General features: G+C 37.2%; 1 protein-coding gene across 1 annotated transcript in view; it reads right to left on the reverse strand.

Annotated features, from left to right (window-relative positions):
• Window positions 1-16,579, reverse strand: part of LOC121386473 (sortilin-related receptor-like) — a 91,586-nt gene that overhangs the window by 21,461 nt on the left and 53,546 nt on the right. The window contains exons 19-23 of the mRNA XM_041517388.1: window positions 15,151-15,282; window positions 11,471-11,699; window positions 8,930-9,031; window positions 3,857-3,951; window positions 510-705 (exon numbers count right to left, since the gene is read on the reverse strand). Of these exons, the coding sequence (XP_041373322.1) occupies window positions 510-705; window positions 3,857-3,951; window positions 8,930-9,031; window positions 11,471-11,699; window positions 15,151-15,282 (754 nt within the window). The remainder of the gene's footprint in view (window positions 1-509; window positions 706-3,856; window positions 3,952-8,929; window positions 9,032-11,470; window positions 11,700-15,150; window positions 15,283-16,579) is intronic.

Consider the following 16,579-nt stretch of genomic DNA (forward strand, 5'->3'; position numbering starts at 1 on the left):
AAATTAAAACTGTTCTTACCTTTGCTCGTTTCCAGGGTAACGGGACTGGACAGCGGGCAGTATGGGGAGTAAATTAAAACTGTTCTTACCTTTGCTTGTTTCCAGGGTAACGGGACTGGACAGCGGGCACTATGGGGAGTAAATTAAAACTGTTCTTACCTTTGCTTGTTTCCAGGGTAACGGGACTGGACAGCGGGCAGTATGGGGAGTAAATTGAAACTGTTCTTACCTTTGCTTGTTTCCAGGGTAACGGGATCAGACAACAGGCACTATGGGGAGTAAATTGAAACTGTTCTTATCTTTGCTTGTTTCCAGGGTAACGGGATCAGGCAACAGGCACTATGGGGAGTAAATTAAAACTGTTCTTACCTTTGCTTGTTTCCAGGGTAACGGGACTGGACAGCGGGCAGTATGGGGAGTAAATTAAAACTGTTCTTACCTTCGCTTGTTTCCAGGGTAACGGGATCGGACAGCAGGCAGTATGGGGAGTAAATTATAACTGTTCTTACCTTCACTTGTTTCTAGGGTAACGGGATAGGACAGTGGGCAGTACGGGGAATACGCGGCCACCCGGAAGAAGTATCTCTCACACGACAGCAGTCCGCGGATTGTGACAAACGTTGAGTTGGTCTTCACCTTCTTCGCCGCGGTTATCACCTGCTCCCCGGGGAGCTCAGAATGCTCATGGTAATACACAATGTATTCCTGTAGAACAAAGGAAGAGTGTTAAGGATTGTCCGTTATTTCTTTTATGTTAATCGGGAAGTTTAGATTAATACTTGTGGTAATACACAATGTACTCCTGTAGAACAAAGGAAGAGTGTTTAGGATTGTCTATTATTTCTTTTACGTTCATCGGGAAGTTTAGATTAATGCTTGTGGTAATACACAATGTATTCCTGTAGAACAAAGGAACAAAGGAAGAGTGTTTAGGATTGTCTATTAGTTTAGATTAATACTCGTGGTAATACACAATGTATTCCACAATGTAGCAGTTTTCGAAAACTAGGGTCTAGCTGTCACTTTGATCTTCTGACTACTGCAGGCAAGATATCTCACTCGACGTCATGCCAGTCGACATACAGTACACTGTATACAGTGCATTCCCCAATTCATACTTCCCACCCTTCTGACTACTGTAGGCGAGATATCTCACCCGACATCACGCCAGTCGACATACTGTACACTGTATACAGTGCATTCCCCAATTCATACTTCCCGCTGTTTTGCACACGACTCACAGGAAAGACTTGTATAACAGAAAACAGAAGTCAATTGAGCTTCCTGTATCTTTAGTTGGTGTTTTTCTTTGGAAAATAACTTGTAATTTTTAGTTGAAAAAGTGGTTTTCGGCAAGTATTTTAGCTTGACAAAGGAAGAGTGTTAAGGATTGTCTATTATTTCTTTTACGTTCATCGGGAAGTTTAGATTAATACTCGTGGTAATACACAATGTATTCCTGTAGAACAAAGGAACAAAGGAAGAGTGTTTAGGATTGTCTATTATTTATTTTATGTTAATCGGGAAGTTTAGATTAATGCTTGTGGTAATACACAATGTATTCCTGTAGAACAAAGGAAGAGTGTTTAGGATTGTCTATTATTTATTTTACGTTAATCGGGAAGTTTAGATTAATGCTTGTGGTAATACACAATGTATTCCTGTAGAACAAAGGAAGAGTGTTATGGATTCTCTGTTATTTCTTTTATGTTCATCGGGGTATGAACAAAACAAATCATCCACAACCTTATGTTTGAATGGCTTCCCTATTTACAGTTTGCAGATAATTTAGTTTTTTCATATCCCAATGAATGTAAAAGAAATAACCAGACAACCCTTAAAGTAAAGTTTGTTTTATTTAACGACGCCACTAGAGCACATTGATTTTTTATCTTATCATCGGCTACTGGACGTCAAACATATGGTCATTCTAACACTGGTTTTTTTTAGGAAACCCGCTGTTGCCACATAGGCTACTCTTTTACAACAGGCAGCAAGGGATCTTTTATTTGCGCTTCCCACAGGCAGGATAGCACAAACCATGGCCTTTGTTGAACCAATTATGGATTACTGGCAACTGGTGCAAGTGGTTTACACCTACCCACTGAGCCTTGCAGAGCACTCACTCAGGGTTTGGAGTCGGTATCTGGATTAAAAATCCCATGCCTCGACTGGGATCCGAACCCAGTACCTACCAGCCTGTAGACCGATGGTGTAACCACGACGCCACCGAGGCCGGTAAACCCTTAAAGGGGCAGACCCTAGTTATAATACGAAAGAAAGAAAGGAATGTTTTATTTAACAACGAACTCAAAACATTTAATTTACGGTTATATGGCATCAGACATATGAGATAGGAAATCTGCTGTCGCCACTTCATGGGCTACTCTTTTTTGATTAGCAGCAAGGGACCTTTTATATGCACCATCCCACAGACAGGGTAGTACATACCACAACCTTTGATATTCCAGTCGTGGTGCACTGGCTGAAACGAGAAATAGCCCAATGGGGCCACTGACAGGTATTGATCCCACACCGACCTCGCATGAGCGAGCTCCTAACCACTGGGCTACGTCTCGCACCTTTAATACAGTAAAACTAGTCTGTGATGTTTAAATGGGGAAATATAGTCTAAAAAAATATATATATATACTAGAGCTTAGCACAATAACCCTTGAAAAAATGCATGTGTTTTTAGAATTATGAAAAATGTGTTTGTGGGTTTTACAAAAAATCAGGATGACTAGAAACACTTCACATGTACACAAATTGATATTCTAAACAATAAAACGTATCTTGTAACTTAAATTATCAAAAAGGACTCTAATAGTGAAAAATATGTAGCAGTTTACGAAAACTAGGGTCTAGCTGTCACTTTGATCTTCTGACTACTGCAGGAGAGATATCTCGCTCGACGTCACGCCAGTCGACATACAGTACACTGTATACAGTGCATTCCCCAATTCATACTTCCCACCCTTCTGACTACTGTAGGCGAGAAATCTCACCCGACATCACGCCAGTCGACATACAGTACACTGTATACAGTGCATTCCCCAATTCATACTTCCCACCCTTCTGACTACTGTAGGCGAGATATCTCACCCGACATCACGCCAGTCGACATACAGTACACTGTATACAGTGCATTCCCCAATTCATACTTCCCACCCTTCTGACTACTGTAGGCGAGATATCTCACCCAACATCACGCCAGTCGACATACTGTACACTGTATACAGTGCATTCCCCAATTCATACTTCCCGCTGTTTTGCACACGACTCACGGGAAAGACTTGTATAACAGAAAACAGAAGTCAATTGAGCTTCCTGTATCTTTAGTTGGTGTTTTTCTTTGGAAAATAACTTGTAATTTTTAGTTGAAAAAGTGGTTTTCGGCAAGTATTTTAGCTTGACAACAATGGCGGCACGTCGTAGTCACTTTCAGGAATCGATAGCTGATTGTGACAGCTGATTTGATAACAAATTTTATCCTTTTACAAACAGCGAAAATCACTAAATATTGGGATATGAATCGTAGTTCATCAGAAAACCAGTTATTGGGAATAATGAACTCAAAATAAATGCTGGACAGCTGGCCACAAATGCCTGTAAGTAAACGTGATGTTTTTGATTTTTTGCCTCATTTTAATCAGCACTGATCTAAAATATCATAAAAATAAAAAAAAACCCACAAAAATAATACTTACAGATTAAAATATGTATTCATAAAACATTTAAGTGAATACATGTATATGTGTGTAAAAATGTATAAACTTGTACCCACTTAACGTGGTTTTTGTTAAAAATGAATCCAGTAGTCTAAACGTTAACTGCATGTAAGCAAGTAACTCACAGATGGTTTTGTACCAGTGCTGTTGAAGGTCACCATAACCTCTGTGTTGTCCGTTTCGGTGGCAGTCACACCAGTCACAGGGCCAACTTTCACACCTAAATCAGAAAGAAATATTTCGGAGAAACAAGAATGAATGAATGAATGAATGAATAAATGAATGTTTAACGACACCCCAGCACGAAAACAAATACATCAGCTATTGGGTGTCAAACCCATTTCGAAAAGGTCATCCTGTGTGAATTAGTTGTCTCCCTTACCCTAAACTTACTTGATGAATAAATAAATAATTTGTGAAGTAACATTCAGAATTAATATATTTAAAAAAAAAAAAAAAAAAAAAAAAAAAAATAATAATAAAAAAAAAAAAAAAAACCCCAAACAAAAACAATAAAGTAATAAAAACATTAAAAAAAAAAAAAAACCCACTGGACAAGTTGTAAATACAAAAGCACTTGTCCTATAGGAAAAGTTACGGTCAAAAGATAATAGTATACCAGCCACGGCTGTGTAGTAGTTAAGCCATATTGTACATAAGGCTGGTAGATACTGGGTTCACATCCTGGTACTGGCTTCCACCCAGTGTAAGTCAGGGTTTTATTTCTGAAATTTGACTTGACACCTATGGCTTTAATTTTGGGAATTTTAGCGTCGTTTTACAAAAAATTGGGAATTTTAATTTTCACTGGAAAAAACATATTCAACTACATCTGTAAGTTAGAATTTTAAAAATTGTAATACTGTGCATGTACTTGTATTCAAATTAATGTATCTATTTGGCAGATACATGTATATTAAATTACTTTAAAATACTATCAAAACTGTGTAACTGTTTGTAATACATACATAGCAATGAAGTATATAGATCTATAAAAAACATAAAAGTGATATTCGGTGAAAAGTCATATTTTCACTGTATTTTAGTTACAGTGAAAATATAGAAACCATATTTACTTTTTTGTAAAAGTGCATGATTAAGTTATCTCCCTTTGTCACATTTCTTCGTATTTAAATCTGATGATTACCAATGCATCCGATCATATTTGAAAAATAAAAAAATGTAATTTAAACAACTGTACCTATAAAAAAGGGATACGAAATGTAATTACGATAAAATATCTAAAACGAATTGAATACGAAGCAAAATAATGATGACACAATGTACATGTAGTGTCACTGAGTGTAAATGTAAAGAGTTTAACGGCGTTCGATTAGTTTTGTTTTTGTGGGAGTTTTTGGAGGATCGCTTTGTCAGGTATGTTTGCACAGCAGTATTATTAAATAATGTTAACAAAGATAATTTTTTAAAAGTCTATGGTCAAGTAAATTTTCTGGAAAAGTTCCATAGGAAGTAATATATCATGGCATTACGTGTTTTCGATAGGATAAGCGAAAGATATTACCAAAAAGCGAAAGATGTATATAATAAAGATGTATATAATAAATAGACCATTTCATGGTATTTTTTTCCGAATACAATTTTTATGCCAACGAGTGATGTGTGAAAACCATATTTTCACTCACTGCTTTGCAATTCGTGAAAATATAGTTTCCACACATCACTCGTTGACATAAAAATCATATTTGAAAAAACACATGAAATAGCCTCTATGTACTTGTGTTCCAATAGAACCAGCAACATTACCTTGTTAATGTTCTGTCGTTTGTTCTGTTATTCTGCCTATCATTGTTAAAGTAAAATTTGCCTGACATGACCATTTTTCCAAATGTTAATGGAAAGAAAGAAAGAAGTGTTTTATTTAACGACGCACTCAACACATTTTATTTACGGTTATATGGCGTCAGACATATGGTTAAGGACCACACAGATTTTGAGAGGAAACCCGCTGTCGCCACTACATGGGCTACTCTTCCGATTGGCAGCAAGGGATCTTTTATTTGCGCTTCCCACAGGCAGGATAGCACAAACCATGGCCTTTGTTGAACCAGTTATGGATCACTGGTCGGTGCAAGTGGTTTACACCTACCCATTGAGCCTTGCGGAGCACTCACTCAGGGTTTGGAGTCGGTATCTGGATTAAAAATCCCATGCCTCGACTGGGATACGAACCCAGTACCTACCAGCCTGTAGACCGATGGCCTGCCACGACGCCACCGAGGCCGGTCAAATGTTAATGGATACATTTTTTCAAGATTTCTATCTCGACAAAATGTAGGTAAAATCTGACAGTAACTAAAGGTAGGAGAGCAATTTATCATAGTTGTTAACAATTAGCTTTGGACTTTAAAGGGACATTCTTGAGTTTGCTGCAATTTTAAAGATGTTATCGACTAGCAAAGACTTTTTTGACAACTGTAATTACATATCAAATATATTTTTCTGCATAAAATATTAGTGGCTGTATATTAAACGTGTTTCTGATCGTTGTAATATTTGTACAAGATTCAATTTAAAATTATTTCCTAAAAAAGAGTTTTTCGTACGTATGAAGACAAAATCCAATTTGAGCTTCTTACAAATATTAAAACGACCAGAAACACATTGAATATATAGACACTGATATTCTAAACAAGAAAATATATTTAATATGTAAGTTTAATTGTAGAAATATTTTATTAGTCGGAAACATCTTATAATGCAGCAAACTCAGGAATGTCCCTTTAAGTACATGTAGGTCATCCCAGTCAAGATCATCAATTCCCGGACTACGTTCTGACCATATCCTCATGATGCTGTCAAGAGAAGTTTGTCGCAACCTTGATCTAAGTGATCCACATACACTTTTCATAAGGCTAAAACCTCATTCAACATAAGCTGTTGAACATGTGTTTTTTTTAATGCCTACCCGAGTTTCTTTTTCTGATCCTTTTTGAATAGTAAAACACCGTTGTGAGACATTTTTCTAGCAGACGCAGTCACAAGACAGTCGAAAACATGTTTCGATTACGACAATGATTTCACCACAATAAACCGGCCTCAGTGGCGTCGTGGTTAGGCCATCGGTCAACAGGCTGGTAGGTACTGGGTTCGGATCCCAGTCGTGGCATGGGATTTTTAATCCAGATACCAACTCCAAACCCTGAGTGAGTGCTCTGCAAGGCTCAATGGGTAGGCACCGACCAGTGATCCATAACTGGTTCAACAAAGGCCATTGTTTGTGCTATCCTGCCTGTGGGAAGTGCAAATAAAAGATCCCTTGCTGCTAATCGGAAAGAGTAGCCCATGAAGTGGCAACAGCGGGTTTCACCTCAAAATCTGTGTGGTCCTTAACCATATGTCTGAAGCCATATAACCATAAATAAAATGTGTTGAGTGCATCGTTAAATAAAACATTTCTTTCTTTCTTTCACCACAATAAACGCAGATTTCCGTCTATAATAACTGTGTGGGTCAAATCAGACAACATAAAGTGATATTAATTTCATCTATACTCTTCAAAAAAATGTAGCGGAACTCTAATAAGAATTTACAATTGCCAAAATTGTAAGGTATATTAGCTGTAGGGAATGGTTATATGATAATAGTGAATTAATTGGGCAAACATTACAACCGGTAGTTCAGTTATTACAGTAGGTTTTATGACCACCAAAGATCTTGAAGGATGATTGGGGTCAGAATTGAAATTTGAAAGTTGTTGTTTTTTATCAGTAAATCACAAATTCAAACAATAAAAATGACTAAAAACAAAACAATAACAACTGTATGATCAACAGAATGAAAAAGATTGACAGAAATAATGTTCCACAGTGATTAATGGACCTTCCTGGAAAATGTCAAAATCGAGACGTGTACGGGGGCAACTGCGTAATGTATGTGCAAACTATGGAATGTGTTTCGGTGTGTTGATAAACAGACCTGAACATTCTTTACTAGGATATCTGTAGTCAAAACGTATGTTTTAATATTTCAGGTTCCCCTACTTTTTTTAAAGAGTGTATTAACAACTATTGTAATAATATTTTGGAAGTCGCTACATGCCATCATGTTGGCAGCCAGGTAGCTATGAGCGATATCGAATGCATCTTTTGGAACTACCGACCGAAGTGTTCCAACTGTCGTTATCAGAACACTTTGGCCAGTATAGTTCCCAATCGGAAATCTTTGTGGTTTTCTTTACTAGCAGCGATGAGTATGATGAACGGGTTTTCCGAAAATGAAAGCTGTCGATCATTTGATCAGTAGTAATAGAAAGTAACAGGGGAGAAGAAAAATTAAATGTTTGTTATTTACCATTGTAAATATAAGTGCATGTTAATTTATTCCAAAATATGTGAAATTAATACAAATAAAAATATGGGAATTTTTTACATTCAGAATGGGGATTTTTACTCCAAAATTAGGAATAAAAAACAACATAGCCTTTTGTAAATGATGGAGATTATCAGGAAGGAAGGAAATGTTTTATTTAACGACGCACTCAACACATTTTATTTATGGTTATATGGCGTCAGACATATGGTTAAGGATCACACACATATTGAGAGAAGAAACCTGCTGTCGCCACTTCATTAGCAGCAAGGGATCTTTTATATGCGCCATCCCACAGACAGGATAGTACATACCACAGCCTTTGTTACACCAGTTGTGGAGCACTGTCTGGAACGAGAAACAGCCCAATGGGTCCGCCAACGGGGATCGATCCTAGACCAACCGCACATCAAGCGAACGCTATACCATTGGACTACGTCCCGCCCCGCCGATTATCGGAGTTTAGCAACATACATGTAGGTGATAAAACCTTGTGAGTTTTAACGACTCAGTGGGTAAGGTGTAAGGCAACTACACTGAGTTCTCTCTCGCTAACCACTAACAACTAGCCAATAACCCACTGTCCTGGACAGACAGCCCAGATAGCTGAGGTGTGCACCCAGGACAGCGTGCTTGAACCATAATTTGATATTAGTGAAGAAAAATAAGTTGAAATGAATGAATGAACAAGAATTAATGTAGAGCTTGTAATCTTTAGTGCGACTGTCAAAACTTGCCTAGTTGCTATGGTTACTAATCATCTCACCTATTGTACAAAACCTGCCTAGTTGCTATGGTTACTAATGATCTCATCTATTGTACAAAACTTGCCTACATGTAGTTGCTATGGTTACTAATCACCTTACCTTTTGTACGAGTATGGAGAACCTTCGATGGATTTCCCAGTCCAGTTTTAAAGACGGGAACAACTCGGAAATTATAATAATTTCCAGGACAAAGTTTGGGTACTGAAAATAAAGAACAACAAAACCCCACTTATTAAACATTAAACACAAACATACAAGTGGATATAAAGAGGTGTTCTCATTATGCAATTTGTTGTCCCTACAAAAATCGAAACAACATACAGTCAAACCTGTCCTAGCGGCCACCTGTAATCAGCGGTCACCTGCCTTAAGCAGCCACTTTTTTCCCTCCCAAACAATTTATAATGTAAATGCACCTGTAATAAGTGGTCACCTGTCTATGCAGCTAGCGGCCACCTAAATCGGATCCCAAATCGCTAAAATACCTGTATTAAGAGGCCACAGTAAAGTTTTACTATTATATAAAAGGGATATTTTACCAACAGCGATAAGATGCAGCAAATAACCGATCTTCACACCTTCAGAAATACTAGTACGCATTCAGTCCCGACATCTCTACTGTGTATCAATTAGCAGTACAGACGGTAAAACAAGAAACAAATACAAATGTATATGTGTGGCAACCTGTACTCAGCGGCCACCTGTCTTAAGCAGCCACTTTTATCTACTCCCTTGTGTGACCGCTTAATACAGGCGTGACTGTACATATAAGAGTAAAGTTGTTCCGATTTAGGTTTAAGTTTTCACAGTATGATTCGATAGCATGCGACAATTCGGTGCATCTAATCGCATAATGAAAACGCCCCTTTAGTAACGACATGCATAAGAAAATACGATTATTTCGATTGTAAACTGGATGTAATTATTTCAGACCGACTACTGAATGTAATTACATGTATCAGAATGGAGGCCTGCATTGAAAGTTAAAGTTTGTTTTGTTTAACAACACCACTAGAGCACATTAATTAAATACATGTAATCATTGGTTATTGGAAGTCAAACATTTGGTAAATCTGACAATAGTTTTGAGAGTACTGCCAATGCAATATCTTGAGGCTTTGCGAAAAAAAAAGTCTGGAAAACTATGTGGAACAAACCGACAGACAGACAGATAGACAGACAAGGATGGAGACAAAATGCATAGTACCCTCCAGTTAGACCGACAGGGAACTAACAAGAGTTTTGAGAGTATTGCTAGCGCAATATGTTGAGGCACTTTGATATACCAGTCATGGTGCACTGGATGGAGCGAGAAATAGCCACAATGGGCCCACCGACGGGGATCGATCCCAAACCGACCACACATCAAGCGAGCACTTTACCACTGGGCTACATCCCGCCCATAGTTTTGACAGTACTGCTACACTGCTAGCGCAATCTCTCGAGGCACTGTGAAAAAAAGTCTGTAAAACTATGTGGAACAGACAGACAAGCAGACAGACGGACAGACAGAGACAAAGACAGAGACAAAATGCATAGTACTCTCCAGTTAGACCGGCAGGGGACCAACAAAAGTTTTGAGAGTACTGCTAATACAATATCTTGAGGCATTGCGAAAAGAAACGTCTGGAAAACTATATGTGGAACAAACTGACAGACAGACAGACAGACAGAAATGCGTAGACAAAATACATAGTACTCTCCAGTTAGACAGGCAGGGGACTAACAATATTTTTGAGAGTACTGCTAGTGTAATATCTCGAGGCACTGCGAAAAAAAAGAGTCTGTAAAACTATGTGGAACAGACAGACAAGCAGACAGACGGACAGACCAACGGATGGATGGACCGACGGATGGACGGACCGACGGATGGACAAACGGACGGACAGTCAGTTAGACTGGCAGGGGACTAACAATAGTTTTGATAGTACTAGCTGCTAACTTAGTATCTTGAGGCATTGCAAAAAAAAAGTCTGTAAAATTATGTGAAACAGACAGAAAGGACGGAGACAAAATACATAGTACCCTCCAGTTAGACCGGCAGGGGACTAACAATAGTTTTGAGAGTACTGCCAACACAATATCTTGAGGCATTGCAAAAAAAAGTCTGGAAAACTATGTGGAAGAGACAGACAAACACAGACAGACAGACAGACAGACAGACAGACAAGGATGGAGACAAAATGCATAGTATTTGATAGTACTAGCTGCTAACTCAATATCTTGAGGCACTGCGAAAAAAAAAGGTCTGGAAAACTGTGGAACAAACCGACAGACAGACAGACAGACAGAAGGACAGAGACAAAATGCATAGTATCCTCCAGTTAGATCAACAGGGGACTAACAAGAGTTTTGATAGTACTAGCTGCTAACTCAGTATCTTGAGGCACTGCGAAACGATGTGGAACAGACAGACAGATGGACAGACAGACAGACAGACGGACGGACGGACGGACGGACGGACGGACGGACGGACGGACGGACGGACGGACGGACGGACGGACGGACGGACGGACGGACAGACAGACAGACAGACAGACAGACAGACAGACAGACAGACAGACAGACAGACGGATGGACAGACGGACAGACAAACAGATGGATGGACAGACGGACAGACAGAGACTAAAGACAACTTACTGTTGATGCTCGGTTTGGTGGTGCTGAACTGTTTTTCTCTCATCGACTGGTACTGCATATTGACACTGTAACTGGTGGCGCCGGTCACAGGTTTCCATGACAACAATATGGATGACACGTCATTTTTCACATCAATATTTCCCACCATTTCCTGAGATGTGTTGTCCGAGAAGGTCACAGTTTTATGAGCTGTTCTGTCCCCCTCCCCCGCATCATTCACAGCCGATACCTGAATACATTAATCAATGAATATATTAATAAACTGATAACCCGCATCGTTCACCGCAATACCTGAATACATTAATCAATGAATATATTAATAAATTGATACCCCGCATAATTAAGTCAATACCTGAATACATTAATCAATGAATATATTAATAAATTAATCCCCCACATAATTCAGTCGATACCTGAATACATTAATCAATGAATATATTAATAAATTAATCCCCCACATAATTCACAGCCGATACCCGAATACATTAATCAATGAATATATTAATAAGTTGATCCCCCGCATAATTCAATTGATACATGAATACATTAATCAATGAATATATTAATAAGTTGATACCCTGGATAATTAAGTTAATACCTGAATACATTAATCAATGAATATATTAATAAATTGATCCCCTGCATAATTCAGTTGATATCTGAATACATTAATCAATGAATATACTAATAAATTGATCCCCCTCATAATTCAGTTGATATCTGAATACATTAATCAATAAATATATTAATAAATTGACACTCAATTCACAGTCAATACCTGACTACATTCAATGCAGTCCTTAGCTTTTGAAAAACAAAGGCGAGTGAAAAATCGCACTCATCAAAATGCTTAGGCGAGTGAAAACCAAGCATTATTAATTTATGAAGTAACTGGTACATGTAAATGCAGAGACATATGTTGCACAAATTAACCAATAAACCAATAATGTTTTCTTCTAATTTTATATTGTTTGGTTCATTAGTATAGTCTGACTTCTTTCCCCTTTCAGGAATGGAGTTATAATTTATTAAAACATTTCAGGAGTAGTACTATAGAAATATAATTATGACATGTATACACTGATGCAGATAATTTGATTTTTTAATTACAATATGTACTATTCAGATAATTTGATGCACACAATTATATATATATACCTTTTCAGTGTTAGATGGTTTGATGAATGTGCAGCTAAACATATAGGAATCAACTTGTCTTGAATTTCATTATTATGTACAGTACAACGAATATGATTAGGATAGTTGGGATGGGAAAAACCCACTGGTTCCGAGAAGGTGGTCTCATAAACTACGACCCAAGCATCTCAGGTGTGCCCTACCGACTCATATTATTAAGACATTTTTTTAAATAACTCGTGAACCGTAGGCCTACAATTAGTTCAATTGATAGTGTTGGTTGGAACATTGACATTCACGTGGCATTTTTAATTCAATAATTACGCAACCAGTATCCCTCCCTCAACATTTTGTAACACGTCATTTGACCTACCGCTACAAATTACGAACGGCCCTGACAGCGTTACATCATTGATCTAGAATGGCCCCAATGATGTTCATAAAAAAAATATACAAACTCTGACAAAATCTGTCATCACAAAGGATTCTATTCCAAATGTGGGATGCCATAATAAAGATAATAAAAAACCCCATAATTTTAGACACCATCATCAATGCTAATAAGTTGTCAAGTACACCAGCGTGTGCGTGCAGAATTCCAAGAATAGCTCTGATTGGTCAATATGCCACAGAGTACTGCGCTAACAAACAAAACAAAACTTAAATAGTCGGCAATGATCATTGATTACTGTTACTATTGTGTGTACATATATACATATCTAAATAACATGCACATTCATTAAACTTTGGCTGAAATACAAATATTTAAATTAAGTTTTATTTGATTGTTTTTTTAAAGATAAAAAAGAAAAATAATAGACGTAAAAAACATACCTAGGCATGTTCTACATACCTATTATCATTTCTAGGCATATTCTACATACCTATTATCATTTCTAGGCATGTTCTACATACCTATTATCATTTCTAGGCATATTCTACATACCTATTATCATTTCTAGGCATATTCTACATACCTATTATCATTTCTAGGCATGTTCTACATACCTATTATCATTTCTAGGCATATTCTACATACCTATTATCATTTCTTTTCCTTCTTTTTATTACTCTGTCTGAAATTTATTTCTTTTTTTAAAAAAGAAAGTATAAAATTACACGATTGCCATTTTCGAGACCTCGCGTAAGCTTTGTAGGCTAACAGTTATGAACTAATCGGGACAATTTTACCGAATTTGCCGATTTCAAAAACGACTTCATTTGTGTAGGCTACAGAAGCCAATATTTAATTCAATCACTTTTCTCTTTTTGTCATAACTATATGAACAGTATAAATGAGGTATCCTATTGAGGTGATCTATTACTTTACAAAAGTGGACTGTTTCTAATTAATAATAAATTAAATAGGCAAAGGAGTTTTGATCAGATTGGTACGTCTTCGAAGATGTCTATTAAACCTGTGTTTACCGATTTGTATAGCAAAGATAAGTACCAGTCATATATTAAAATCTTGCATGAATGCTACCGTTCTCGTAACATTTCTTTTTTGGTATTATTAAACGGATCTTTACATCAGCTACATACGGTAAAAGTGGCAATCAAAATTAGTTTACATGTTTGTTAAGTGTAACGTGCGTTATTTTTCACACTCGCCAGATTGAAATTACGTGCGCTGTACGAGCGCGATCGCACCCGCGCACCTTAAAAGGCAAGGTCTGTCAATGAATATATTAATAAATTAATCCCCCGCATAATTCAGCTGACACCTGAATACATTAATCAATGAATACATTAATAAATTGATACTCTGCATAATTCAGTCGACACCTGAATACATTAACCAATGAATATATTAATAAATTAATCCCCCGCATAATTCAGCTGACACCTGAATACATTAATCAATGAATACATTAATAAATTGATACTCTGCATAATTCAGTCGACACCTGAATACATTAATCAATGAATATATTAATAAATTAATCCCCCGTATAATTCAGTTGATATCTTAATACATTAATCAATGAATACATTTTTACATTAACTATACCTAAAACGTAACGATTCCATCGTTACATAAAACATACCTTCCATCCTTACCCATATTTCGTATTTCATATTACAATTGAGGTATTCCTCCATCAGATCAAAGTGAATGGTACTCCCATAGCACTGTCAAACATTTGGTAATTCTGACTCACAGTCATCAGAGGAAACCCATTCCATTTTTCCTAATTTACAGCAAGATATATCTTTTAAGTGCACTTTCCCACAGACAGGAAAGCACTTAAGACAGTCTCTGACCAGTTGTGATGCGCTGGTTGGAATGAGAAAAAAAAATATGTTGAATAGATCCACCGATGTGGTTCGATCCTGCGATGCAAGCACCTCAACCAACTGAGCTACATCCCACCCCATGTAGAATTACAAAGAACAATGCCTTCCATATCCTTACCTTCCTGTCCTAGATGGAGGAGCCAGCCAAGGCCGGCACCTGTGCCCAGGACAGGCGTGCGCTACGACAGCTTGCTCTGAATGTGCACGTTAAACAATCATTCCATTCCATTCCATATCCTTACCCATATTGTGTATGTCTTGTTATAACTGAGATATTCCTCTGTCAGATCAAAGTGAATGGTACTCCCATGGCAATGGCTACTGTCGCACGTTATCTCATTTTCAGCATTCGACTGTGTGTCCTTCAAGTGAATCTGGAAGCGAAAGCAAAACACAGGAGAACATTTAAAAAACAACAACATCTGAATGTATGTACCTGAATACATTAATCAATGAATATATTAGGGGTGTACATCACACGATACATGTACCTCACGATACGATATGAATCACGATACGATACGTATCCGGATACCTGATTCATAGTGTTTTCCCCAGCAGGGGAAGGTTTTAATGCAGAAATGTCACATCATTGACTTGTTGACATACATGTAAGCAGGCTCATTAAACACAGTTTTAATGTAGAAATGTCACATCACTGACTTGTTGACATACATGTAAGCAGGCTCATTAAACACAGTTTTAATGTAGAAATGTCACATCACTGACTTGTTGACATACATGTAAGCAGGCTCATTAAACACAGTTTTAATGTAGAAATGTCACATCACTGACTTGTTGACATACATGTAAGCAGGCTCATTAAACACAGTTTTAATGTAGAAATGTCACATCATTGACTTGTTGACATACATGTAAGCAGGCTCATTAAACACAGTTTTAATGTAGAAATGTCACATCACTGACTTGTTGACATACATGTAAGCAGGCTCATTAAACACAGTTTTAATGTAGAAATGTCACATCATTGACTTGTTGACATACATGTAAGCAGGCTCATTAAACACAGTTTTAATGTAGAAATGTCACATCACTGACTTGTTGACATACATGTAAGCAGGCTCATTAAATACAGTTTTATTAACTTTTAATGTAGAAATGTCACATCACTGACTTGTTGACATACATGTAAGCAGGCTCATTAAACACAGTTTTAATGTAGAAATGTCACATCATTGACTTGTTGACATACATGTAAGCAGGCTCATTAAACACAGTTTTAATGCAGAAATGTCACATCATTGACTTGTTGACATACATGTAAGCAGGCTCATTAAACACAGTTTTAATGTAGAAATGTCACATCACTGACTTGTTGACATACATGTAAGCAGGCTCATTAAACACAGTTTTAATGTAGAAATGTCACATCATTGACTTGTTGACATACATGTAAGCAGGCTCATTAAACACAGTTTTAATGTAGAAATGTCACATCACTGACTTGTTGACATACATGTAAGCAGGCTCATTAAACACAGTTTTAATGTAGAAATGTCACATCACTGACTTGTTGACATACATGTAAGCAGGCTCATTAAACACAGTTTTAATGTAGAAATGTCACATCATTGACTTTTAATGTAGAAATGTCACATCATCACTGACTTGTTGACATACATGTAAGCAGGCTCATTAAACACAGTTTTA

This window comes from Gigantopelta aegis, chromosome 12, assembly GCF_016097555.1.
Source record: "Gigantopelta aegis isolate Gae_Host chromosome 12, Gae_host_genome, whole genome shotgun sequence".
Lineage (NCBI taxonomy): Eukaryota > Metazoa > Mollusca > Gastropoda > Neomphalida > Peltospiridae > Gigantopelta > Gigantopelta aegis.